The 23,308-nt window shown below is 36.8% G+C and overlaps 1 protein-coding gene across 2 annotated transcripts in view; it reads left to right on the plus strand.

The window, feature by feature from the left end:
* The window catches only part of LOC135216171 (zinc finger protein SNAI2-like), a 65,681-nt gene extending 46,019 nt beyond the window's left edge, over nt 1-19,662 (plus strand). The window contains exons 1-2 of one of the 2 annotated variants that reach the window (XM_064251297.1): nt 14,976-15,234; nt 16,818-19,662. In XM_064251297.1, the coding sequence (XP_064107367.1) occupies nt 15,138-15,234; nt 16,818-18,226 (1,506 nt within the window). In that variant the 5' untranslated portion in view covers nt 14,976-15,137 and the 3' untranslated portion in view covers nt 18,227-19,662. Of the gene's footprint in view, nt 1-14,975; nt 15,235-16,817 lie in introns of those variants that run through there. The other variant, XM_064251298.1, reaches the window with a different exon arrangement.
* Nucleotides 19,663-23,308: the final 3,646 nt, after the last annotated feature.

Genomic DNA, 23,308 nt, shown 5'->3' on the forward strand with positions numbered 1-23,308 from the left:
AAAAATATGTATGCATTTTGTTCTATATAAATATGTATGCATTTTGCTTTATACAAACATGGATGCATTATGTTTAGGTATTGTTTTGGTTTTATGGAATATCTTTAATACTGTGAAATTATTCTACATTGTTGATACTGGAAGGTATTCTACTACATTGCTGATGAGTCGCGCAAAGTAAGTTTTCTTTTATTTTCTTCTATCACACCAATTTATGCCATTCTGCTTACCTATTTCTCCGTCAAGGAATTCCACTGACCTTCGATAGAGGACACTTGGCCAGTTGGAAAATAACTTTCGCATATATTTTTTTATTAAACTTATCAGTTCGAAAATAGCTTTCATGTTTTTTTTTTTATTAAACTTGTCAATTCAAAAATAATTTGCGTATATTTTTTTTTTATTAAACTGTCAATTTAAAAATAACTTTCGTATATTTTTTTTATTAAACTTTGTCAATTTGATAATAACTTTCGTATATTTTTTTTATTAAAATTTGTCAATTCGAAAATAACTTTCGTATATTTTTTTTTATTAAACTTGTAAATTCGAAAACAACTAGTATATTTTGAATTAAACTAGTCAGTCCAATAATAGCTCTCGTATATATGTTGTTTTTTTAATTAAACGCGTCAATTCGAAAATGTTTTTATAAGTTTAATTAAACGTAATTTCGGAAAATTTTTCGTATTTTCTTGCAATGCGAAAATATTTTTTTTTATTAAACGTCATTTCGGAAATAACTTACGGATTTTTTTAAAACTTGTCAATTCGAAAAGAACTTTCGTATATTTTTTTTTTTCAATTAAACTTGTCATAGAAAATAACTTATATTTTTCATCAGACTTGTCAGTTAGAAAATAACTCGTAAATTTATTTATAAATCTTGTCAATTCGAAAATAGCTTTTGTGTATTTTTATTAAACTTGTCAGTTCGAAAATAACTTTTAGTATATTTTTATTAAACTTGTCAGTTCGAAAATAACTTTTAGCATACTTTTTTTTTATTAAACTTGTCAGTTCGAAAATAACTTTTGTATATTTTATTGAACTTGTCAATTCGAAAATAACTTTCGTATATTTTTTTATCAACTTGTCAATTCGAAAATAGCTTTTGTACATTTTGCTTAAACTTGTCAGTTTGAAAATAACTTTTGTATATTTTTTATTAAACTTGTCAATTTGAAAATAGCTTTTGTGTATTTTTATTAAACTTGTCAGTTCAAAAATAACTTAAAGTATATTTTTATGAAACTAGTCAGTTCGAAAAGCACTTATGTATATTTTGATTAAACTAGTCAGTTCGAAAATAACTTTTAGTATATTTTTATTAAACTTGTCAGTTCGAAAATAACTTTTAAGTATATTTCCATTAAACTAGTCAATTTGAAAATAACTTACGTATATTTGCGAATGTGTCAGGTGTGCACATATACGCATGCGAGTTAAACGGTCACCCGAAATGATGCCTTTGTCTTCCGTTTTTTTTTTTTTCCATTTTAACGACATTGTCGTAACACGTGGATAAAAGCTAATGCCCACAGCGACTCGAGTTCCTTATTACAAGTACGCACGGGCCATTTAAATTCTCTTGTCCCCTCCCCCCCCTTCCGTACATGTCTCACTCTCTCCCGCACCCTCGTCGCTATAACGGCAATCGGCCGAAATCACATCACTGAAGCTAACGGCATTCACGTCGTTACTTACCCCCCCCCCCCCCCCACCCTCACCCCTGTTAATTCTCTCTCGCTTTCCCTCTCCTTTAACATCCCCACCCCCCCCACCCACCCCATTCCCCTTTTTCCTTCTCTTCCTCTTCCTCCTTCTTCTTCCTCTCTTCCATTTCGGGTGTTATTGTTAGGGCCACATTCCTCTGGCAGCTGCTACTGCTGCTGCTGCTGCTGCTACTACTGCTACTGCTACTGCTGTTCCTGCTCCTGCTACTTTTTTTTTTCCAGCGCGTACGTGTTGAGGGTAAGTGGAAGGTTCTTTGGGTAGGGGAAGGGGGAAGGGGGGGACGATTATTCATTCGTGCATGCTGTGGGAATCATCGATAGGTGACGAGATAAGGTGGATCGCGGTTAAGAGATTAGTGCCTTCGATTGATAAGCAATGAAACTTATCATTTTAGAAATCTCTCTCTCTCTCTCTCTCTCTCTCTCTCTCTCTCTCTCTCTCTCTCTCTTTGTCGTTTATTTCGGTGCTTTACGATGCCGCTTCCTGGTGACGGGATATTGCTTTGAAATGTTTTTGGCGATGGAGTTTGAAAAGGAAAAATGAAAATGATTTCAAAACTGATTCTAATTTATGATAGAATTCGTAAATTCGTTTTTCCGTATCAGTTGATTTTGTAAGGGAGTAGTTTGGTGTCCTCTACCCTTTTTCTCCTTCTTCCCCTTTCTCCTTCATCTCTCTTTTTTAAATTATATAATATATATATATATATATATATATATATATATAATATAATACTATATACACACACACACACACACACACAAATATATATATAATATATAATTATATATATATATCATATATATATAAACACAGAGAGAGAGGAGAGAGAGAGTTAGGGCAGAGTGATTTTCAAAAATTAAAATACTAAGGAGGAGAAGAGAGAGAGAGACGGAGAGAGAGGAGGGGATATTGATGGATGAGACGGAGATGAGGAGAGGAGCGCAGAGAGAGCGAGATCGTTACCAAGACGTCGTCGTCTTCCATTCTTTTCCATTATGGGCATCGATGCCCAGATTCCACCCGAGTCGTAACGCTCAGGGCTCGAGTCAAACCCAATCGTGGGTCGTGGGCATTTTCGGCCCCCGATGCCAGGTGTTCTTCTTCCATGCCCCTGCGATCGAGGGGGCAGGTGAAGGGCGCCCGACGGTTACGCACACACTCAATGGGGGCACGTGCCTTAGGTGGCGACAATGCCCGCACGTGCCCACCACCACCACCACCTATCCCAGAGGGTATCTCCTCCACCAGCCGTCGTCGGTCGTCTCTCGTCCACCTTCCAGTACCCGTTACGTTTCATGTGGTTTCGTCGGGTGTCCCCCCCCCCCCCCCCCCCCCCCCCCCCCCCCCCCCCCCCCCCCCCCCCCCCCCGTCCCCGTCTCTCTCTCGTCTTCTCTTCTCTCTCTCTCTCTCTGTATTTACAATTTCAATTTTTGTGAATACCCTTTGTCAACTCTCTCTCTCTCTGTATTTACGTGTATTTATTTATATATATTTTTTGGATCTCTTTTGTCCGAAAAATAACTTGATGTGACGTACATTTTACACGACGAATGAATACGTGCACACCTCTGCAGTTGCACAGATGCACGTGCTATGCCTATTGCTTATTAATGTGTGTTATTTTCACCAGAAACAGTTTGTTTTTATTAATGTTTGTTATTTTCACCACAGGCAGTTTATTTTGGGGGATCTTGGCCAGGCTATTCGATGGCATTTGGTTTGTTGCATTGATACTAATAACAATAGTAATAAGCTTTTTCGTTTCGCTTGCCTTAGATGTTTAGTTTCCTATCTTCATTTCACATCGGTTTCTTTTCTTGAACACACACACAATCATATATATATATATATATATATATATATATATATATATATATATATATGTGTGTGTGTGGGTGTGTGTGTGTGTGTGTGTGTGTGTGTGTGTGTGTGTAACTGAAATAGTATGATAACTGAATCCCGATGTAAGTATGTATGTATGTGTATATATGTGTCAACGCATGGTATTTATGTATATAATACACACATATATATGTATATGTTATATTTATTATATATATATATATATATATATATATATATTTATATATATATATATATATATATATTTAAAATATAATATATATATATATATATATGTATAACAGAATCACGAAAGTTAGGACGTGATAAATCCATAAATAAAGATAAATGCACGAAGGAAAAATAAACGAAGGAGTCTGCGAGATCTTTCGGCTGAAAAGCCCTTTACTGAAGCAGCTACTGCTTCAGTAAAGGGCTTTTCAGCCGAAAGATCTCGCAGACTCCTTCGTTTATTTTTCCCCTTCGTGGCATATCTATATATATATATATATATATATATATATATATATATTAATATATATATATATATATGTATGTATATATATAATCACACACACACACTGTTACGCTTACTGTTATTTAACTCTCTTTAAAAGAGCAAGATTCAAGAAATTAATGTTTGGACTTTCTTTGGATATGCATCTTGCCGAGATTTCTTGCTGAATCAACTGCTTTCTAGTTTTTAGTATTTTTTTTATTACAAAATTCGTATTCCAGTTTTATTGAATCATTCTGTGTGTGTGTGTGTGTTTTTTTTTTTTTTATGTCGGGTCTATGCTAGTTACTTTTTATGGATTTATGTACTTTACGGAAACTAATTCTCTACAGTATCACCTGAGAGAGAGAGAGAGAGAGAGAGAGAGAGAGAGAGAGCGCTATTCATTGTTTTACCGAGCCGTGTATTTAAAAGGAAAGTATTGTTTTTTTGAAGGGACAGGGAACAATTTAATTTTTTCCCGCAAACCAATGCAATCATCTATTTTCTTAAGATTTCCTTCTCAACGAGTCAATAAATTATTGTAAACTGAAAAATCGTAATGGAACATTTATTGAAATTTGATAGTTTTTCTTGGTCACTGATTGGTGAACGCTTCTGTTCTATCATTTATTGTAAATTTTTGACGCAATTTCTCATAGAAATCACTTAGGATAGTTGCTGAATTTGAAGTTTATTATCAGTATATTTATTCCGTAGCCTATTATCAATATTTATTCCGTAGCCTATTATCAATATTTATTCCGTAGCCTATTATCAGTATATTTATTCCGTAGGCCAATATTATGCATTATATTTTATTCCGTAGCCTATTATCAATATTTAGTTCCGTAGCCTTATTCTTTCCAATATTTATTCCGTCCAGCCATTATCAGTATATTTATTCCGTAGCCTATTATCAGTATATTTATTCCGTAGCCTATTATCAATATTTATTCCGTAGCCTATTATCAATATTTATTCCGTAGCCTATTATCAGTATATTTATTCCGTAGCCTATTATCAGTATATTTATTCCGTAGCCTATTATCAATATTTATTCCGTAGCCTATTATCAATATTTATTCTGTAGCCTGTTATCAATATTTATTCCGTAGCCTGTTATCAGTATATTTATTCTGTAGCCTATTATCAGTATATTTATTCCGTAGCCTATTATCAGTATCTTTATTCCGTAGCCTATTCTCAATATTTATTCCGTAGCCTATTATCAATATTTATTCCGTAGCCTATTATCAATATTTATTCCGTTGCCTGTTATCAGTATATTTATTCCGTAGCCTATTATCAATATTTATTCCGTAGCCTATTATCAATATTTATTCCGTAGCCTGTTATCAGTATATTTATTCTGTAGCCTATTATCAGTATATTTATTCCGTAGCCTATTATCAGTATATTTATTCCGTAGCCTATTATCAATATTTATTCCGTAGCCTACTACCATTCTTTTAGCAGGTTAACACTACACTGGACTAATGTATGAAGGGCTGTATTGCAATGTAAGTATATGAAATGAATAATGTTTCATATAATGTTTGGAAGGAATAATAATGTTGTTTGAAGTGTTTAAAAATGTTCGATATGCCCGTATTAAGTAATTTAAGGGCATTTTGTGTTAGTTAAATTTAAACTCTATTAAGAGCATGTACAAAATATAATATGTTGAAATTTGAAAGTTCATTTATTCGAATAATTCTCGTTTACCTTCCCAAGAATGCTGTACCAAAATATGGTTATAAAAAAAAATATTTTGTAATATCCGTTATTTTAGTTTAGTTGCCATAAGACTGAAATTTCATATTATCTTATATTTTTTAAGGAACTATGAAATTACCTTAAAGGAACAAGACTTATATAAGTAATAATGTAAGAAGTATTAATTATATTTCGATACACAATTTTTTTTATGACGGTAAACGAATAATTATTTTGAATAATAATGAAGAATGCCTTAAATCCACAAGACTGAAATGTAAACTAGGTAGATGGAGGGTATACCAGAGAAGGGGGTGGGGGGAGGGATGCGTGGTTTCAGGATTGGCTGGTGGCAAGAAAAAAAAAATAAAAGCTGTTGGACAGATGGTTCGACCGTTTATCGGGAACTGTTTGGCGCGTGCGCGCGCAAGAGCACACACACATACGCTCACATGCCGATGGGTTATGTCACTTCCCCACCCATTCCTGTCTCTCTCTCTCTCTCTCTCTCTCTCTCTCTCTCTCTCTCTCTCTCTCGGTATCCTATTGTATGGGAAATAATGTGTTTGTTGATGAAACTGAATCCCTTGAACTCAGTCGTGTTTGTGTCATCTGGGTAATTAAGGAAATGTTCTTTCTGTGTAATAATAATAATAATAATAATAATAATAATAATAATAATAATAATAATAATAATAATAATAATATGCTGGAAGTAAAACCCTCTTTTAAACATAATTCCCTATTTTAGACATGCCAACCTTCGGTATGTTGCTCACCAGTTTAAGCAACAATGAGAAAAACATAATTTAGGACAATAGGGAAGAACCTGTATAAAATTAATGCAGCTGAGGCAGCAATCACTTTCGATAATAATAATAATAATAATAACAGTTATTATTATTATTATTATTATTATTATTATTATTATTATTATTATTATTATTAATCATAAAATATACTCTAACAAGCGATCGTAAAATGCCGATGATGGTCTTCCATTTACTCTTTATCTCTTGTACTGATGTAGACTCCTGGGCTGCGTTATTAGTTATTGAAGTAGACTCCTAAGCTGTGCCGTTAGTTATTGAGGTAGACTCCTAAGGTCGTTAGCGCATGATCTCGCGAAATTTGTGATTCGCGATTTGTTGTTGTCTTGCCTTTTTCTGCCACCAGTGATGGACCGTACATTTAGTTTCTAGCGTAAGATCGCTTAGCTAAGTGACATTTTTCTCATCAACCTGTTTTTTTTTTTTTTTTTTTTTTTTGACGAATGGACAGAATTAGGGTGAATAACCTGTAGATTATTGGTCTGTAGAGCTTTATAAGCATTGTGATTTGTTATGTGAGTTTATCAGTGGTCGGTGATAGAAGTTTACCACATTTCTTACATTAAAAAAAATCACATTTCTTACATAAATGATAAGGGAAAAAGAAAATTATTTTGCTCTATCTAATAACATATGAAGATGCAAAAGTATCATTACAACGGGGAAGGCAGTGAGGAGATCGAGTCTTTTATGATTTTATCATAGCAAAATTTGCTGTTACCACTCAAATAATAGCATGGATTATTGAGAAAAATTCACGTGGGGGGGGGGGGGGGTAGTGCCATCAGTGGACCTCATGCGGTCCACTGTAGGCATTCCTAGCTGTAACACTTTCGTTTCTTTTACTGTACCTATCGTTCCGTTTACTGTACCTACTTTCATATTCACTTTCTTCATCTTATTTAACACCCTCTCGTAACACTTGATTCATAGTGCAATTGCGAGGTTTTCTTCCTGTTACGCCTTTCAAACCTTATACTGTCACTTTCCATTTCAGCGCTGAATGACCTCATAGGTCCCAGTGCTTGGCCTTTGGCCTAAATTCTATATTACACTCAACTGTTGAGTAAAAGTTCACTAGTAATTGGGTTGCGAGTACGTCTGTACGTTGAGGAATCAGGCTAAGGTAGAACAAAATAAAGACTCAGTAGGAAATATAGGAATGACATGATAAGGAAAATGAAAAGAAGGTCATTCTCGTGGTTGGTAGTATACAAAGTTATTTCCTGTAATAATCGTTCAGCATTTTACATATTTGGTCTATACGTGCATCCTCAAGGAATGATGTCAGATCATGTGTCCTGGAGCGTTATTCCCCTGTTTTATGTATGATTGCTGTTATATTTGCTTGTTAAATATACAATACTTCCTGGAAACGGCATAAATAGTTAGTATAAGAAGCCGATAGAGCAAGCTTTGCTCACGTAGCGTTTTAGATCTAAGTTTCTTCGACTTTATAATATAAAGTTCACGATCCTCACATATATATTATATATGTGAGGATCGTGAACTACGAAAACTGGAAATTATGAAATGCCGTGAGGGCGCCTCTCTGATGGATTAATTAGACATTTATATGAGTTAAGTGTTGCGATGATGTCATATCGGTATAAAAATAGTTTCAGTAAAGTTTATGATCGTTAATGTTATTGAAGACTGGTTTGTTCCAAGTACACAAAGTCATTGGATTATTATTATTCAAATTAAGGAGACGTCCTTAATCGATAAGGTTTCCTTAATCGATAAGAAACTAACCCAGTAATTCTGAAAAGTAGCCGATGTTGAATTTACATTTTAGTATTGCAAGTATTGCAAGAGGGCAGTGAAAATAGCTTCGCGTAGCTCAGCTCCGTTGCAAGCAAGATGAAGCAAGAAAACTGCCTGGGACTCCACTCCTGAGGAACACCTCATCACTCTAGGGCTCACGAGAGACGTTGATTAAAACGACCTTTGACTCAAGTTGTGTCGTTTTTCGGCACAACTCAACACACAAGAGACGAGATGGGCAGAGCTTCTCATTATCTATTTATTACACTGTTGCGACGTGATTTCGGAGTCTGCCTTATTTAGTGGGTGTGTCGCAACTTGACGTATCAGTGTCTCGGTAGTAACTGGAATGTCCACCCCAGAACAGGACTGTACTTGCTATACATGTCAGTGATTGATTGCAGAGGCGTTACTTCCGTTAAGTCATGTAGGTAGTATGATTGATTGAAAATATACCAGTGGACTGATTACTAATATTTAATTACACTTTTTGCTTATACTCTTTATTTTCAGTTATGTAATTTTCTTTTCTTATATATGTATATATGTATATATACACACACACACATATATATATATATATATATATATATATATATATATACAACAACACACACACACACACGCATATAAAGTATAATATATATATAATATATATATATATATATATATATATATATAAATATATATATAAGAAAAGTAGAATACATAACTGAAAATAAAGCGTATAAGCAAAAAGGGTAATTAAATATTAGTAATATATATCATTTATATTATATATATATTAGATATATATATAGATATATATAGACTATATATATATAGATATATATATATATAGATATATATATATAGTATATATATATATATATATATAATCTTATTTTCAGTTACGTAAACCACTTTTCTTATATATATATATATATATATATATATATATATTAGATATATATATATATATATATAATATATATATATATATATATATATATATATATATATATATATATATATGTATATATAATATATATATATGTATATATATATATAATATATATATATAGTATATATATATATATATATATATATATATATATATATATATATATAATATATATATATATATATATATATATATATATATATATATATAGCATTTTTGTTAGGAATCATTATTTATCTTGAATATGAAAGTCTCTCTCTCTCTCTCTCACACACACCACACACACAAACACACACACACACACACACACACACACACACGGGGGATTCCAGATTACTCGTTTTCGTAACTCCCATACATCAACTTGTCGGAAAAAATATGATCGCTTGAATGACGCAATGTGGACACGTTCCACACCTTGTGCAATTCATTGGGGAGTCGGCGGTCCAAATCGCGTTCCACTGGCAGGGCATTGCGATGTGGAGAGGCACCGATGAATTCGTGTGTCGCACGCGTCACACGAGTCATCTTGACATGACCGTACGTGTTTCATGAATTGCAAAATGTTTACATATGCCGTATTTCGTCGCGTTATGTGGAGAGAAGGAAGGCAGTTTCAGTGTAGTGATATCCAATTTTTCCCCATTATATTCATTTTGAAATGTCAGTGTAATGCAACTATAAATATAATTTCATTTTGAAATATATATATCAGTGTCATGCAACTATATATATATATATATATATATAGTATATATATATATATATAGATATAGATATATATATATATATATATATATATATATATATCTATATAGATATATATAATATATGAATTTATTTGATATAAGTATACATATATAATATATATATATATTTCAGGTTTGAAATATCAGTGTAATGCAACTATATAATATATTTCATTTTCAAATATATATCAGGTCATGCAACTATCAAAATAAAAAATAATATATTATATTATATTTATATGTATATATTTATGTAATGTCTCTATATATATAATAGTACTATCAATATATCTATATGTATCTATAATTATATATAATATATATATATTATATATATATCTATATATATATAGAGATTATATATATATTAATATTATACTATATATATATAATATATATATTTTCAGTTTGAAATATCAGTGTAATGCAACTATGAAATACTGTTTTGAGGTTTGTGACCTTGTATTTTTTTGACGACAGAATTATACAAATTTTCAGTGAAATTATGTCTCCATTAATTTATATCAAACATCTTGAGATATAAAGGAATCGGCTATTCAGAGCCCATACATTTTATAAAGATAAATAATCTACAAGTAGCAATTAAATTGTAGGAAATATATTTATCATACTGCTGAATTCATGGAAGAACATGCAATACTTTCAGAGTGTAAATATGGTATTTTTTTATTAATATGATTCGCTTTGACGTGTGTCATTTATTCCTTTCGATCATCGGATATAATTCAAGTGGTCAATGTTGATAAGAGAATTAAGGATTGAAATGTGTACAAGGGATTATACCATCCCTGCTTAAGTTTTTCAGTTAAATCTCGTTCATACATGTTACCCAAGGTGTCCTCTGGATTATTGTCTGGCGTTCGACTTCATTCAAGTCTCTTGGTTGCGCTACCATTTATTTGACTAATTATTCTCGTGTGCATTGCCTTCTGTGACTTTTTGTTGTTGTTCTGTACAAAATGAAAGGGATGGAGGGATGTGACGAAAATGTTACTCGTGTTTCCAAGATTATATCTTTTCACTCCATAGTGGGTTGGTGTTCTCAGTGCACCTTATGTGGTGCACTGTAGGCTTTACTTATGGTTCACTGCAGCGTCCCTGCGGCCCCTTACCCCGTAACCTCTTTCATACCTTTTACTGCATCTCCGTTCCTGTTCTCTTTTTTTTCCATTTAACTTTCCACCCTTCCTAACAGCAACTGTTGTTCCATAGTGCAACTGCGAGATTTTCATCCTATTCACGGTTCAAACCTTTTCACTGTCAAATGTCCCTTTCAGCGCTGAATGATCTCATAGGTGCCAGCGCTTGGCCTTTGTCCCAAATTATATTATTTCAGTATTCCTAAAGTTTATTTCTTTTTTCTGTCTTTGTTTCTTTAAATCTTCAGCTGAAAACCCAAGAGGGCTCCAAGGGGAGAGAGAGAGAGAGAGAGAGAGAGAGAGAGAGAGAGAGAGAGAGAGAGAGAGAAGATGATACATACAAATAATTATGAGGACAGAAAATGGAGCCATAACATCTATATTGAGTTTTTTGAAGAAATTATTGAATTTCTTTGAATGCTTGTAGTCCTTGAAACTCCTTAGGCTGTATGGCTTTCAAGAAGTTTATAGACAAAACTGTTATACTTTTTAGTTCTATGCATACAGTGTTTACACCTACACAACATTCATTACTTTTAAGGGTCCAAGCCGTTCTTCATGTTAGTATAAGAGTTTCCAAGTGTATACGTAATGATTAGTAAGATGGGGTTGCAAAGTGAGTGTGTACGTGTGCGTGTGTATGTGTTTGTTGTATTGGCATATATTTTTACCTTATCTTTTATTAATGTTGTTATTGTTTTTGTAGCTGTTACTTTGTTATCTTTTATTATCGTTGTTATTGTTTTTTTTGTAGCTGTTACTTTATTATCTTTTATTATTGTTTTTGTAGCTGTTAGCATGTTAAATTTCATTACACTTTTGCACAAGGAAGACAAAACATTCCTAATAGTAACATCACCACTTACTGTACCATTTTTTTCTTACTACTGTTATTTTTCATATTTATTTTTTAGCCAGGCTAAAAAGGCCGCCAAAATTACCTTGCCATAATTTGTGCTTACCGACCGGTACATGCAAGGTCTCATACAAGGGGATGTTGAAATGTTTTGAGAAAATGTCATCATATTTAAGATTTGCTTGGCTATCTGTCACTGGCATAAGAGACCATTCCTTGCAAGCAAATTAGAGTGCGTAAGGTGGCTTGGCAGAAGTGAATTCCATAGATATTGTTGTTCATTTTGCCCTAAATATGGTCTAATGCATTCTAAGCCCGACTCTTTATTTAAACATTCATTATATTCCTAAAATTGAGCGCTTTTCCTTGACAATTTGGTTGGGTGGTCTGTGGTAATTTTCAACAAAGTTCCACATGATAAAATGATAGAAATTCCGACGAGACGAGTTATTAAATATTACTTTTTTTAAATGGATAAATTAATTGAGTTTTCTGTTGTCATCTAAGTTAACTTTCGCACGAAAAGGTATATGGATGCAACATCTAGATTACTATTTTTGGGTTTTATGTCGTTTGCCTTCATTTTTATTTATTCGTAAGACTCAAGATTATGTTCGCTGATGTGTTCATAGATGCCGAGGCATGTCTTAAAAGATTATCATGTATCATACTTGTTCTGTTCTCGTTTATTAAAAGATTACTTACTTGAAAATATTGCTACGGAAAGGCAGTACAGTAATTTACCTAAAATATTGCTACGAAAAGGCAATACAGTAATTTTACTTGAAATATTGCTTCGAAAAGGCAGCACAGTAATTTGCATGATTATCGAATGCTATCTCTCTCTCTCTCTCTGAGAGCCTTCCTGTACTCTCTTTCCCTCTCGTCCACGTCCATCGCTGGAAAAACCAGCCCTTCGAGATAGAGGTGGCCGCTGGGCTGCTGTAGTAGTAGTAGTAGTGGCCAGGGGCTTAAGCCTACTTTTTAATCACCCAAGAATGAGCATAAGGAGACGGAAGGAGCAAAGAAGCCTCCTTTCTGCCATCAAGGGTCTCCGGAGGGGCAGAGGCAACATGAAGTCTGGGATTCCTTTTTGGGGGTTGGACCGGGGTTGGGGGGGTGTTAGGGGGGTCTTTGAAGGTAACATTATGTTGTGGGGGGGAGGGGGTTGGTGTTGTTCAAAGGCTGATTGCCCCCACATGGCGACACATCGGCAGCTGCTGCTGTTGGTCTTAAAGGAATCTGTGAAGGAGGAGAGGAGAGAGAAAGAGAGAGAGAGAGAGAGAGAGAGAGAGAGAGAGAGAGAGAGCGAGAGAGAGAGAGAGAGAGAGAGAGAGAGAGAGAGAGAGGTTAGGAAGTTAGGAAGGAGAAGGAAGAGAGAGAGGGAGAAGAAGAAAGGTATGGAGTGATGATGGCGGATGGTGAGGGGAAAGAAACAAGGGAAATTGAAAATAATAATTGGTGTGAGGAGACGAAAATGGATTAAGCAGTGGCAGATTAAAAGGAGGAAGTGACGGAGAAGAGGACAAGTTAAAAGAGAGAGAGAGAGAGAGAGAGAGAGAGAGAGAGGTTGTAATTAGTTAAGGTAAGGTCAAAGGCAAAGGAGAGATTGATTGATTGTGAGTTTTCTGGCGTCTCAACTACCAGGGTCACCGACGCCGATGCATAGGAGAAAAGGGTCATGCGATGTTAAATCGGACAACATGGAATTAAAAAGGAAACATATTATGAATGATAAAAATAAACAAAAGAAAAAATTATTACAGAATGCGAGCTCTGACGAAGACTTAATGACCTGAGCTGCTCTTCTTATCGAATTCACACCCATTGGTCGTCTAGTCTCTCTCCCCTTGGTATAGATAATGGTTTGCCTGAGCTGTGGAAACGAGGGAGATAAAAGAATAATTTGACAGATAACAACGAGAGAGAGAGAGAGAGAGAGAGAGAGAGAGAGAGAGAGAGAGAGAGAGAGAGGGGGGGGGGGGTTATTGTGACTGCGTCGGAGCGCCTCCTGAAATTGTGTGACCAACAGCTGTCTGTCTTCCCCCCCCTGACCATGTCATCAACAAAGGCCCCGGGGGTCAATCTGTGCCCATGAGAGGCTCAAGGGGGTATATGGGGGCATCAGGGGCACGTGCTAAACTTGCCCCCGGCCAGCCTGCTGCCCTGCCCTTTGGTTTTAAGGTGGTGACGAAGCAAACAAGATTTGAGGCGGTGACGGTGCAGTACTGCTCTCAGGGATTGATGACTTGAACCCAAGGGAGCTGGTATTGTTTAAATCGGGTCATTATTATTATTATCATTATTAAGATAAATATAGTTCAGTCCTTCGGTCCTCCTTCGAGACTGACGAAAAAGGTGGGGGCCGTTAGTATCAGTCCTTTTGTCGGGATAATTAACATGGTCAAATCTGATGAATCAGGGTCGATGATGGTGATGGTGGTACCGGCTGCCTGGCTTATGGTGGTGGTGTTGTGTAGAGGCATGTGTACACACACACACCCTGTTCTCTCTCTCTCTCTCTCTCTCGCGATCGCAAGCTCACGCACAAACAGCTGCACTCTCTCTCTCTCTCTCTCCACCCTACAACACAACACCTGCCCCAACGTTCAAATGTAGCGCCGAGGGTAAGCACGCGCGATTATTGGCCTCGCCCTTGTGTGAAGTCATCGGGCAACTACTTTCCCATAGGTCTGGCGCGCTTGCGAGCAGTGACGTCACGCCGTTCCCCTTGGGCGATTGGCGCGCCGCTGTGACGTCACGCGCGAGGGTCATTCCCATTGGCGGCGCGTGCAAGAACGGCGCGTGCCACGTTCGCCCGAGGTTATATAAGGCACCGGGGCGCTGACACGTGCGCAATAGTGCATCAATCTCGGCGTAAGGAACCCATGACGCGGTGATCCGCAGCGGCGGAAGCTCTTTTTGCGTAGTCCGGAGGAACTATATCGTCGCGCGCGCGAGAGATATTATTTTCTAAAAATATTTTTCAAAACTGGAGTCGTATCATTGAGTTATAGGACAACGTCTTCGCCGCCATGTCTGTCACACCGCCTTCGTCCAAGGATCATATCCCTAGACCTCCCAAGAAGAGGCCGTTGGCCCTGTTTAATTACACGCTCAACAATAACACAGGTAAGATTATTGGGTTTTTAGCAAATAAGTTGCATTAATATTAGGAATGCTGTGCATGATCATCGACTATTTTATATTAGTTTGTTTAAAGGAAATTCTAGATTTTAATTACTGTCATTGTTACTGCTGCTGTTGGTGTATTTTTATTGTTGTTGTTTCAATTGTTTTCAGTAAATAATTTTCGTAAATACTAAGTATGCCGTGCATAATCAACGACTATTTAATATTAGTTTGTTAAAAGGATATTCTGGTGTTAATTACTATCTTTGTTATTGCTGCTGTTGTTGTATTTTTGTTCTTAATTTTTTTCTCAAATCTTGCTCTATTACAATTGTTACAGAAATTAAATTTTATAATTAAATTTTACAAAAAAAATTCAAGTCTTTCATGTTTTCTCAAGTAATTTTTTTTTAATCTACCTAGTTGTTAATCGTATTGAAATCGCTGTTAGAATGTTTCCTGGTTTGTCTTCCTCCATTTATTTTCGATGTGTTGCGAGGTCGCATTAGCCATTTTCATAATTTTTGTAAAATGTAGAATCCAGGGCTATCATTATATTTCCGTCCCATTATAGCTCCATCCTTATTATATTTACACTAACTAAGAGCTGGTTTGGCATCGGCCTTTGGCGGTTGTTTTTAATTCCAGTCATCAGAATATCACATACTTAATTTAAAAGGTAGGAAATCTCGCTGCCTCTGATGCTTCAACTGCTACAACCAATAGTACATAATTACTATTATTATTAATTCAATTAATCGTGCTGTCATCACTATTAGATTATAATTCTCCTGCTACTGCATTAGTTTACGGAGCATTTTTTCATAAAGGGGGTTTGGGGGGTTAATTTAGTGTGACGAATTTCACGAGAAACATACATCTGATTATAAATGGTTTGGTTCAAATATGAAGCTTAAATATTCCCGATGTACTTGAATATCCGGAATAAAATTCCTATAAGTCTGGTATTCGAGTTGATTTGTGATTTTTAAGTTACAGCTGGAAATAATGAAGGTAATTTCGTGGTCATTTCCTGCCCTATAACTGTGGTTTAATAGTTAATCCTTGTTTTATATTTATGGGATTCTAAAATATATTTTAAATACAATATTAATTTATTTTGGAAAGTATCATTCACGTTCGTGCAATTATGTTATGTTGTTTTGCACCAAGGAATTGTAAGGTACTTCGCATCCAACTGTTGATAATTTAGCTCCGTAGTGTAGGAGATCCCTCGAGGTTGTGCTTCAAAAGTTAGCCTATTTCCATTAGTTTCATGAAACTCAGAAGGTTGGCAGAAAAACTAAGTTGTTTGTTGAAATTCACTTCACATGATGCACAGTCATTCATCCATTCATGACAAGGTTAACTATTACTAATACTACAGCTACTACTACCACTTAAGTTTAATAAGATCCAAGATGACTACATTAATCATCCTGTATACTGTAATAAATTTTAGCTGACAGCATGTAACGCAGTGCTCAAACATTAATCACCCGACAATTAGTGTTAAGTATCTTAAGTTACTTTCCGTTTCCGATTCGGCAGTGTTTTAAACCCACGGTGTCTTCCATTTGCAGACTTTGCCGACGACGAAAACATGCAACCCGAAGACCTCAGCATGAAAAGCAGCAGAATTCACTCCCCGTCTCAGACTTTTGCAACCACTCCTCCCCCTAGACCGTCGACGCCCGTTTATTCCCGAATTGTGGCCCCCATGGTGTCATACAGCACTATAACTACGCCGTCAACCCCTCTGCCACTGAGCAGACCTGTAGTCACATCTCCAGCTCCTCTGACGCCAAGTGCCACACCCCGTTCAGATTATGGTGCCCTTTTGGGGTATGGAGGGGGAGGCCTCAACCTTTCCAGTAACCGACCTCCAGTGACCAGCAGCGACAGAGTCTCGGGCACTGGGAGCAGCAGCAGCAGTTTCAGCTTCAGCAGCAACATGAAAGAAATCAGCAGCGGCAAGAACCACGCTCTGAGTAGCAGTTTTGCCAGTGCCAACAGCAGTCTCGTGAGCACCGCTGGGTTAAAGCTTATCAGCGAAGTGGCAGCTGCCTGTGGGAGACCTACGGTTCTAAGAGCCCCGGGGGGCAACCCAAGCACACCCTCGACTCCTCAGACGTCTCACCCAAGTAGCATTCGAAGTGCCCCTTATGCTCCACCCACTCCGAGAGATCCCCTTCGAACGGCGATGAGAGAGAGAGGAGTGGGCATGAGGTCGTGGCCCTACCATCCATACCTTCCTCTTGGTGTGTACGGTCTTCCATCAACCCTTCATTCGCCTGCCGCCACCCCTTCGCCGAGAACCGTGAGGGACCTAGCTCATCCCCCTCCTGCAAGACAGAGGGGCGGATCTGTCTCTCCTCCAGGAGAAACGGGTTCGAGCAGCAGTGAGAGCAGCCCCGAAGCCCAGCAACAAGACGGTGGTGGCAGTAGAAGTTCGAGGCTGACCTGCCCTGACTGCAACCGTCGGTATGCCACAGTGGCAGGGTTGGCCAAGCACCACCAGTTCCACTGTCTGAAAGACGCGAACCGCTCGTTCGCCTGCAAGCACTGTGATAAAGTTTACACATCCCTCGGTGCCTTGAAGATGCACATCAGGACCCACACCCTCCCATGCAAGTGCCCCTTGTGTGGGAAGGCCTTTTCACGCCCCTGGTTGCTCCAGGGCCACATAAGAACCCACACCGGTGAGAAGCCTTTCCAGTGCCCCCAGTGTGAGAGGTGCTTTGCTGACAGGAGTAACCTCAGAGCACATTTGCAGACTCACACTGACGTGAAGAAATATGCCTGCAGGACTTGTCCGAAGACGTTTTCCAGGATGTCTTTGCTTGTGAAACACGAGGATCATGGATGCCCCGGGATTAGGGGCAACCAGCCCCTGTCTTTGGCACCTAACACTCCGGAATCGTTATCCCCAGCCACGAGCCAATCCTCTGTTCACAATGAAATTCGCTATAACGTTGAAAGTGTTGCATAACGGTTGGTTTAATCAGAAGACTAAGAAGATCAGAAAAGATCAGACATGGTTATTATCTTGTGTAAATAAGTTATCCAGTGAGGATTCTGGATAGAGGGATGTCAGTCGTTTTCTTTGCTGTAAATACAGGTGTCATTTTTTTTCTTTTGCGTCAAAGCACATATTCTTTTTGAACAAGGACGTCTCGTTTTGAATATTCGCGAGTACCATACATAAGTTGCTTTTTTTTTTATTCGGTTGCACTATGCCTTTTTTTTTTTATTATTCGGTTGCACTATGCCTTCTTTTGTTTTTTTCGAATTTCGTTGACTGAAGCAAATTGCCAGTGTTAATTCACTTCCGGTTTTACGAGTGCCAAGCACGAGTACGGGTGCCAAAGCAGAACGCCAATATCACATGATGAGCCATACTTTGTAACGGTGTAAGGACTTCTGTCGCATTTAACGAAGTGCCAAAGTCTCTAGTACTTCCAAGCAGTGCCAAATCGCTGTTATCTAGTCAAGACATAAATTTTAAAATAATTCTACTCCCCCGAACACGGTGGAACTGACCATAAACTCTAAGGATTCCGAACACATTTTCAGAGGAAACCGTAGCTTTAAGTGACTTCCTTCAGACACTGGAAATGTCCAAGTGAAAGTTAATGTTAAGAAATGCTCAATCATAAGCTGCTGTGCAGTTATTTCTCGAGGTTTTCTGTGTCATATGCATTTCAGTTACTTGTAACTTGAAGTGGCCATTGAAATTGTAACTATTTGTAGTAATTATGTTCTGTAATTCTGTCGCTGTTCTTATATAGGAGCAAGGTTTTTTTTATATTCAGTTAAATCTACAAAAATTCTTATTTTGCTGACCACTGAAAGCAGTAGGTCAGTAGGAGGACCTTCGAAGATTCTGTATGCTGCCCTGGAATATGGTTCGCTAGTATCATCTGTCTACTTATGCCCAGAAATTGAAGTGGTGTGTCATTGCTGTATTATAATGATTTTGGAATTGAGTTTCTTTACTGAAAAATGAACTAAGCTGTGCTTTCAGAATTAGTGCCTTAAGACCTTTCCGGTAAATTCTGTAATTATTTCTGTCTGTTGCACAGACACACTTGCTCGGTTCTTATGCAGGAATTTGCTCCTCGTCCTCTATATTTTGCCAAAACAGCTTATAGCTTATATCAGCCAGTATGGTTATAGATGCAAGAACAGAGTAACTAGGATTTGAGATGGTGTTCAGAGTATGTGTCATCTTTCAGAATGTGCGCATTTGTAACTTCTTGAGAATTAGAGAGATTCCTTTCATCTCTCTACCATGCCGTCGATCAGACCCCTACTCCCCACTCCCCTCCCCCCCTCCTCTACATCAGCTTTACCTTTTTGGGGGTAGGTCACTTCTCATATCGTTATAAGAGGGACCCACCTCACATAGTACCTGCATTCCAATAATCCCGTCTATTGTATTTCTGTGTGTGTGTGGTGGGGGGGGGGGGGGAAGGAAAGTGCGTGAGAGATAGAGATGGAGGGAGGGAGAAGAACACATGAGGACATCTAGTTGTAATACACTTCGATGCGAGAGAGAGAGAGAGAGAGAGAGAGAGAGCATGGGGACATCTAGTTGTAATGCACTTAGACGAACGCGGGGAGAGAGAGAGAGGAGAGAGAGAGAGAGAGAGAGAGAGAGAGAGTAAGCGTGAGAAAGTGCTTTGTTCTGTTGGGAAGAAGGGTTATAACGTCCTTTTTCGCGGGAGGGGTCGCTAGAGGGCTCTAACCCCCTTATGAATAATAAGTGTGAATCTGTGATAGATAGATGTGAAAATCCCACACTTTTTGCCTGATATTTAACCTTAAAGAGACGTCTCTCTCTCTCTCTCTCTCTCTCTCTCTCTCTCTCTCTCCCATCCTCTCCTCTCTCTCTCAATCTCTCATCTCCATCCCATGTATAATTCCTAATCCTTCATTTCTTATTACTTTCGAACTTGACGGGAATCTATGGGAATTCACTTCAAACGTTCTTTTGGAATATTCGGTATCGTGAAGTGTCAATGATGTAATCCATTACAGATCGTCTTATCAAATTTCCTTTTTTTTTTTTTTTTTTTGGGGGGGGGGGGGGTGGTGCTTAAGGAAGTAAGTGCCTCAAAATTCCTGTTTTTGGTTTTAAAGGAAGTAATTGTCCTAAAATTTCTTTTTGAAATTATGGAATAATTGTCTCAAAATTCCTTTTTTGGTTTTAAGGACGTAATTGTTTCAAATATCCTTTTTGGTTTTTAGGAAGTAATTGTCTCATAAATTCCTTCTTGGTTTTAAGGAAGTAATTGTCTCTCCTGTAACATATACAGTTAAGAGAAATCCAGTGAAGGGTGATTTATATCTGATGGTCATCAATATCAAAATGGTTAGTACTGTCATAACCAAAGTTTAATCTATTGTGAAACTTAGCCGTAAGTTACAGTAACTGTGAAAAGAGGGTTTTAAGAGATTTCGTCTCTCTTCCTAGAACACAGAAGAGACATGGACAATGACATGTTAGATGTATATGACCCAGGACAACAAGGTTATGAAATATAACTTTGCCATATTGTCTTCCGACTCTGTCTAATTTTGTACGTATAGGTTCTTGGTATGTTCAAGAGTGAATGTAAGCACATTATATATATATATATATTATATATATATATATATATAATATATATATATATATATATATATATATATATATATATATATATATATCGCACTGTGCGGTTACCTGTTTACATTACGGCAAGAAACTACTGTGTTGACAAATATGACTTATGAACTTAAGTGCCAACGAAATATGGTGCCTTCCTTTGTGCTGTCCAGCTTTTGTATATTCAGATTTATATGTTCGTAAAATATACTGTATTCGGATATAGAATATCTATATTTTATACTTTTATAATTAAAAAACTATTTGCTACGTTTTGTTTAATTATCCTGTTATGAAGTTTCAAATAAGTCGTCCTATATGATATTATTATTATTATTATTATTATTATTTATTATTATTATTATTATTATTATTGGAGTTACTACAGTAGGAAAAAAATGAATGTAATTGCTGTTGAAAAAGTGAATTATTATTTGCTCCCAGAAGAAACATTATTTTTCTGCAACATTCGAGAATCCACTCATTTTTCATATGGTAAAGTTTCTGAACGCCCTCTATAATTGTAAACAATTTTGATCAGAATGGTCGGGAGGTAGAAGAATTTTGTTTAAAGGATCTTGCTGCTACTGTCAGTAGACACTAAAGTAGAGGATTTGATCATTTGTGGAACCTCGTATGTTGCTTTCACCATTCTCTACTAATTCCTTTATTTTCAATGGGAAAAAAAAAGGTCCAACTTGTAAATGGCATCTAAGTGAATGCCAATATCCCCCGTGAGCGTAGGGCATAAAGTTATATGCCACGTATGAAAAGGCTCATTGTTTGTATGGTGTGTTTACGTTGCAAGGAACCAGTGGTTATTCAGCAACGGAACCAAGGGCTTTACGTAACTTCCGAACCACGTCGAGAGTGAACTTCTGTCACCAGAAATACACATATCTCACACCTCGATGGAATGCCCGAGAATCGAACTCGCGGCCAACGAGGTGGCACGCCAACACCATACCGACCACGCCACTGAGGCGTTGAAGAGGCTCTCATCGAATTGTTTGATTTCAGTGACAATGACTTTGTATCCCAAGTAGCGCTGAGACCAAAAACATTAGAAATTTTTGTTGAAGTGAGCTGCTTTTGCTTTGCGACGTCAAAGGTAAACCAAATACCTCAAACCAAAGGAAGGGGTATTCTGTGGATGGACAAAGAAGGTCTTTGAAACATGAAGAACTGGAATACGGAAGAATATTTGCTTGAAAAGTTGAATGCATACGTATATTGATAGCCGTTACCAAGGTTGAATGGCCTATTATATAGCATAATTTGCAGACACAACAAAAAGTCATTTGTTTGTTAACCTGGAGTATTTTACGAAATTGAAGCGAAGTCTTAAACAGAAACATTGATAATGGCAGTCATATACAGAAGCGACAATAAATAGCAAATGACCTGATAATGGCGACAACAAATTTACTGAAGTCCTTATGAGGCGACCTCTAAACGTCAGTGAATTTGAACAAGTCAGCCCATAGAGTTTTCCTTTCAGAAGCCCAGCTCCTGACGCCAGAAAGTCAAAAATGTTCTGGAGTGAAAGCCTTTCCTGTAAATTTAGGAACCTAATGATAAGCTGTCTGTCCGAGATATTTGTATTGGACATTTTATTAATAAAATCCAGATCGTCCCATTTCCACGGATCATATATTTATTTCATTGCTGTTAGCATGTGAGCTGTTATACCATTTTCATAGTGTAACGTCAAAGAAGAGATTTACGTAAATAATTGAGTGGTACTAGATTAAAAAAAATTAATAATGGTGCAAATGGCATTATATTTACTATAATGTCTTTTATATAGCATTTTCTCGTCGCATCTATCATTACATTATTAGAGCATGACGAAGCATCTCGGTAGAAATTTTTTATTTTATTTTATTTAGCCTTTTTGCGTTGATTATCAGTCGGATACAGAGTAATTTTGCTGTCAGCAAAGAAACAAATTATTTATTTAATAATCAATGCTGAACTTTATTATGGAATTACCTACTTGTTAGGGTACAAAGTCTTCACACTTTGTTACCAGGGATACACCAGAAACGATATAAGGGCTTGGGTGCAGACGAAAATAGGTTAGGAATCGTGACTTGTTTAGTAAAAGCAGATGTGCAGACTTTCTTGATAGGTTCTTGTAGCTGTGAATTTTTGTTTTATATGATTTTGTTCGGAGCGCATCTTAAGTCACACTAGAAGCCAACTCGGTCACTATGCACCTACGAAGTATTAAGGATGAATGACATCCAGCTCTTGGAGTTGAGTGTGGTGTTGTGACCCACAAATTATCAAGTGAAATCTCTTCGTGGTATTGAGTTAATTAGTCGATGGTCAGCTGTGTAAATATTGACCAGACCCAAAGCAGCTCAAGTCTCATGATCTAGAGATCAGCGGTGTAGCGAAACTCGTTATGAGATC

Source organism: Macrobrachium nipponense, chromosome 6 (assembly GCF_015104395.2).
Source record: "Macrobrachium nipponense isolate FS-2020 chromosome 6, ASM1510439v2, whole genome shotgun sequence".
Lineage (NCBI taxonomy): Eukaryota > Metazoa > Arthropoda > Malacostraca > Decapoda > Palaemonidae > Macrobrachium > Macrobrachium nipponense.